This window comes from Protomyctophum bolini (genome assembly GCF_963924005.1).
Source record: "Protomyctophum bolini genome assembly, chromosome: 21".
Taxonomy (NCBI): Eukaryota; Metazoa; Chordata; class Actinopteri; order Myctophiformes; family Myctophidae; genus Protomyctophum; species Protomyctophum bolini.
This window is the reverse complement of record NC_137882.1, coordinates 27,385,554-27,390,680: the sequence shown is the minus strand read 5'-3', so window position 1 is coordinate 27,390,680 and position 5,127 is coordinate 27,385,554. Positions and strand designations below refer to the sequence as shown.

The 5,127-nt window shown below is 45.4% G+C and overlaps 1 protein-coding gene across 1 annotated transcript in view; it reads left to right on the top strand.

Moving 5' to 3' along the window:
* LOC308336455 (putative ATP-dependent RNA helicase DDX4) overlaps window positions 1-528 on the top strand; it is a gene marked incomplete at both ends in the record, with an annotated part of 56,655 nt that extends 56,127 nt beyond the window's left edge. The window contains one exon of the mRNA XM_080793820.1: window positions 451-528. Within this exon, the coding sequence (XP_080649946.1) occupies window positions 451-528 (78 nt within the window). The remainder of the gene's footprint in view (window positions 1-450) is intronic.
* Between the last annotated feature and the right edge of the window lie 4,599 nt (window positions 529-5,127).

The window sequence follows — 5,127 nt, the reverse complement described above, 5'->3', positions numbered from 1 at the left end:
CTGTATACTCAATGGAACAGAGCCTTAATTATATAGTATCACCGGTATAACAGTATCCAATATTGAAAATTGACCCGCATCCAAACCAAATCTCTTTGCCAAAACTAAAGTAGATCGGCTATTTTTGGCATACGTTGCCCCTATAGGACGGAGGATGCATGCGGGGTTCAAGTGGTTAATAACATGTCGGACAAAATGTCACCGACGGTGACAGGTCCCTGTCGGCGTGTGTGTGCCGCGGTACGAGGGACCCCTCGACCTCGGCTTTCCCAGCTCACTGAGCCAGACACCGACCCATGTCCGGAGACAGAATGAGAAGCTAATTGCGTACGGAGGAAAAGGGCGCCTGCAAGACCACTCCGCAGCCCTCTGTTTGCTATAGCTCGCCGGCCGCAGAGACAAATCGTCTAAGTGTCTCTGAGAATATAAGCACCTCTGAGACCTCGACAGGCGGAGTCTGAGAGGCTCCCCCGAGTGGCTTTCAGGATGGCCGACAGGCTAGCGGCCGGGCAGGATTGCGGGCGGTAATAAGAAACAGACTCGCGGCAGCACAGAGTCTGATTTAATTGCGCCGTGGCCATGCAGGTCATCTGCAAGGTATCGCAAATAGACGGATGAAAATACGGGTCAACATGGGGGTCGATGAGCGACAGTTGGCTGAGTGAGTCGAGAGTGGCTGTCTGCTAATAAGAAAGCCATTGGTTTGAACCTTGGCGTAACGGAGAGAGTTCCTCTTGTTTACTCATATGTTTGCACAGATGACCTTTATTTATCGAATGGCATGATTTGCACAGCATCATTGACACTACTGTTTTTGCAAAGCACATTAGCAGTTTAGTTGTGCGCAATATTAAGTGTAGTGTGTGTGTGTGTGTGTGTGTGTGTGTGTGTGTGGTGTGTGTGTGGTGTCTGTGTGTGTGTGTGTGTGTGTGTGTGTGTGTGTGTGTGTGTGCGTGTGACGTGTGTGTACTGTACTTAACAGTACAATTTTCAGATTTTTTTCCCCTTTTAATCCACTACAATTATTTAGATTTTCATTATTACAAAACATACATTAACCACTTCAACCCTACATACATTTCGGCAATTTGAAATTAGCCGATCTACAAGCTCACATTGGCTTGTAGATCTGCTATTTTCAAATGTGTTTTTATACATTTTGAAAACTGCATAACGAGTATACTTTCTTCTTTTGGTACCTTAAGTACATTTTGATGCCAACAAAAAGTACATTTTTGAACAGCAGACTTTTTAAATGTGAGTACTTTTTCCATTCCACCACAGCATAAAGGTCACGTGACTCACGTCATCAGTTTAATGGAGCGTTTCCCAGGGCGTCTGTACGTGCCAGAGCCGCATCAGCTTTCATAATAAACTCCTTGTCAAACGCAAAGTAATGCTTGGCGATAAATCAACGCGTAACCACTGGAAAGTTGCTGTGCTCGCATCGGAGAGACAAATATGCAGAATTGGCTAGTTTAAAAGTGTGTGTGTGTGTGTGTGTGTGTGTGTGTGTGTGTGTGTGTGTGTGTGTGTGTGTGTGTGTGTGTGTGTGTGTGTGTGTGTGTGTGTGTGTGTGTGTGTGTGTGTGTGTGCGTGCGTGCGCGCGCGTGCGTGCGTGTGTGATATGGTCCGTGTACTTGACTGTCCTTATTTAGGTTTTGGACTTATTTCGATATGTCTCTTATGTCATTTCAGTATGTTCTGTATAGGTCGTGTGTTCCTGTTCTGTTTGGGTTTGGTTTTCTGTTACTCTGTTTGTTTTGTTTATCTTATTTATATTGTTCCTGTCTTCCTAGTTACTATTTATCTGTCTTGTCTAACCTTGTAATTGGCCAGTGTTTCCACCTGTGTCCTTTTAGTCCCCCAGCCTATCCCAGTGTTGATTGTCAGTTGAGTTCGGTGTAGGGTGAATTGAGTTCTGCCCTGTTATCCTGTGTCTATTTAAGTCCTGCGTTAGCATTGTGTTCTTGTTGGTTCGTAGTTCCCTGTTGTGTGAGTTTGTCCTGTAGCTGTATTTCGAAAGTACCTGCCTTCTTATGCCCATATTTGGAAGAACCTCTGTCAACTTCTAAGTTGACTTTTGCCTGCTGTCGCCTCCTTTTGGGTCCTCATTAGCACTCACCGTGACAGTGTGTGTATGTGCGTGCCGGTGTGCATTAAAAGCATTAGCTGTGTTGGAACTCGGAAGCAGGATGGAGGATGGAGGGAAGAGGATAGGCCTATATGGTGTGTTGCTGTTGGGAAGTAAACCTTCTATGTTCAAAACAGTTCCATTGTATTATTATTATTTTAAAAGCCCATTGTTTGCCATTGGGCACAAACCTTGTATCTCCGACATGTAACGTTTTATGTTATGTCATACAATTAACCCATTCTGACCGGGAACCCGTTTCGGTGTTATCATCATGTTATGCTTTAGCTATTGAAAAATAGCAGATCTACAAGCTCATAGCGCGCCACCGAGTGGCGCGCTACGAGCTTGTAGGTCTGCTATTTTAAAAAAATCGAAGAGCGACTGACATTTTTAGAATCTGATCTCAGGTCAGAATGGGTTAATCAGACCAGTAGTGTGTCCAGTGGAAAACCTCGTATGAATCTGATCTCAGGTCAGAATGGGTTAACGCCCTACTTGATCATGCTACAGTGTCACACAAAAGCATCAAGAGTTGCAGATTTGCAAGCTCGAAATGTGGTGCATTCAAGAACCATCCGTGATGTCCGTGTCTAAATCGAGTATACCTGTCGACGTGTGAATGAATCAACCCGTCGTCGAGCTTCAGACACGTGATTAAACCAAATAAACAAGGCGACCTCGTGTGATGACGGACAGTCGGACACGGCAGACATCCCCAAGTCTTAAAGAAAAAGAAAAACGCCAGGTTGTAAACGGTGAGAGGAGAGTGGTGAAGGAGGCAGGGAGAGAGAGAGAGAGAGAGGGCTTTGAAGCAGCCCAGAGAGCGTCGTGTTGGATTGACTGCCCAAATTGATGTGCAGTCTGTTATTGTGGCGTGCTGGGACCCCTTGTTCTGCTAATAGTGCCATTTGTTCATACCCGGCCCTCCCCCGATCGATAGAGAGAGAAGGAGAGAGAGTGCAGAGGGAGAGAGAGGAAGAGAGCGATATTTGTGTGCGTGTGCGTGTGAGTGTGTGTGTGTGTGTGTGTGTGTGTTTGTGTGTGTGTGTGTGTGTGTGTCCGTCCGCACACACACACGCACACTCACGCACGTACACACAGCTCTCCTCTGATCACTAGTGTGTGGGCTGTGCGTGTGGCCGTGCGTGTGTCCGCACGCACACAGTATGCACACGCTCACGCACGTACACACATCTCTCCTCTGATCACTAGGGGACCTGGCCCGACACACTACGAGCCAGCAGTGGGGTATTAGTGTGTGGGCTCTCTGTGTTTATGGGGGAGGACTGGAGGTCCAAAGGAGACAGACAGGCAGAACAATTGTGTTCCCTGCCTGCCTGCCTGCCTGCCTGCCTGCCTGCCTGCCTGCCTGCCTGCCTGCCTGCCGGGAACACAATTGTTCTTTATTTGATTGTCATTTTGCTGTTTTCAGAATTCAGATGTGATGGTGTGCATGGTACTGACGACATGACGATGTGATTGTGAATAACCTTTCAGTCATTTTCCAAATCGGTCTTCATGAGGGGATTATTGAACCCTTACTGTTGTATATACTGTAGGTCATTTTACATCAGGTGATGATCATTTGCAGAAGTGCTGCACAGTGTGGACAATGTCTTTGCACTCATTCGTGATCGTGAAAATGTCTCTGCTGGGTGACCTAAAGTGGCACTGTTGCACCGCTTAGTTCACACTTCGTGTGATTGTTTTGAAAGTTGGCGCCGGTCATTTTTATCCTCCTGATTGTACGTGTGACAAATTTAAAACCTGACATTGAATCATTGGTACAACCACATTGTTATCACCTGTGGCTCCCAACATGCGTGGTGGGTTAAAACCCACATAAAAAAAATCACCGGTTGGAGCAAAGATAGCCTAAAAGCTCAAAAGGCGTCTAAGTGGGATGCATTTTAAGCTTGTAGATCTGCTATTTTTGCTATATTTGAATTGCCTGAGGAAGGTCCGGAGGAACCGAAACGTTGCATTATTAAAAAGAAAATACTCGTGTACCAATTAAGCAAATACACAGTGCGGGACTATTCCTTTCAATTGAAATTCAGATTATTATTATTCTTTTAATTGGAATCCTGAAAAGTACAATTTATTTAATTTCAAATGCATTTAGTTATAGTTAAATACAAATATGTTGTACATAAATACAATACAATAACATTTTAATCCTATAGTCATTATGCTGTGACTAATGACTTTATATAATAGACACGGGGTCACGTTTGCGTGTTTGGAATTGTATAACAGCTGAAATCGATACTATTATCAGTATTACAATATTAACCTGTGGGCCGCCATGAGTGGCCCATGTATGCTTTAGTAGAGAGAGAGAGAGAGAGAGAGAGAGAGAGAGAGAGAGGACAGAGCTTCTGCCTTCTGTACGTATACAGTGCTCTGCTCCGTCTCGATGTGAGACGGTGACGCTGCCATGCAGCCAGAAGACTGTGCCAGAAGCAGCTACTACACGGCACATTATTCCAGAGAGGGGAGTTGAGGTTTCTGGTTCATGAAATGTGAGCAGATGTCTACTCACATCACACCGCTCGTTTGTGGCCTTTTGAATAATTTAACCCATTCTGACCTGAGATCAGATTCATACGAGGTTTCGATTGGACACACACTGGTCTGATTAACCCATTCTGACCTGAGATCAGATTCTAAAAATGTCAGTCGTTCTTCGATTTTTCAAAAATAGCAGACCTACAAGCTCGTAGCGCGCCACTCGGTGGCGCGCTATGAGCTTGTAGATCTGCTATTTTTCAATAGCTAAAGCATAACATGATGCTAAACACCAAAATGGGTTCCCGTTCAGAATGGGTTAACGCCAGTTGCGCCGTGCCGTAACTCACAATGCCTCGCCTCGTTGTCGTCTAATACTCGTTAGGACTGGCAGGGCTTATACGGATCCCTCAAGGCTCGCTCCGCGTGTCTTTTGTGTGTTGGGGATCCGATTGGTTCATTCCGACGGAGCGTTAGTC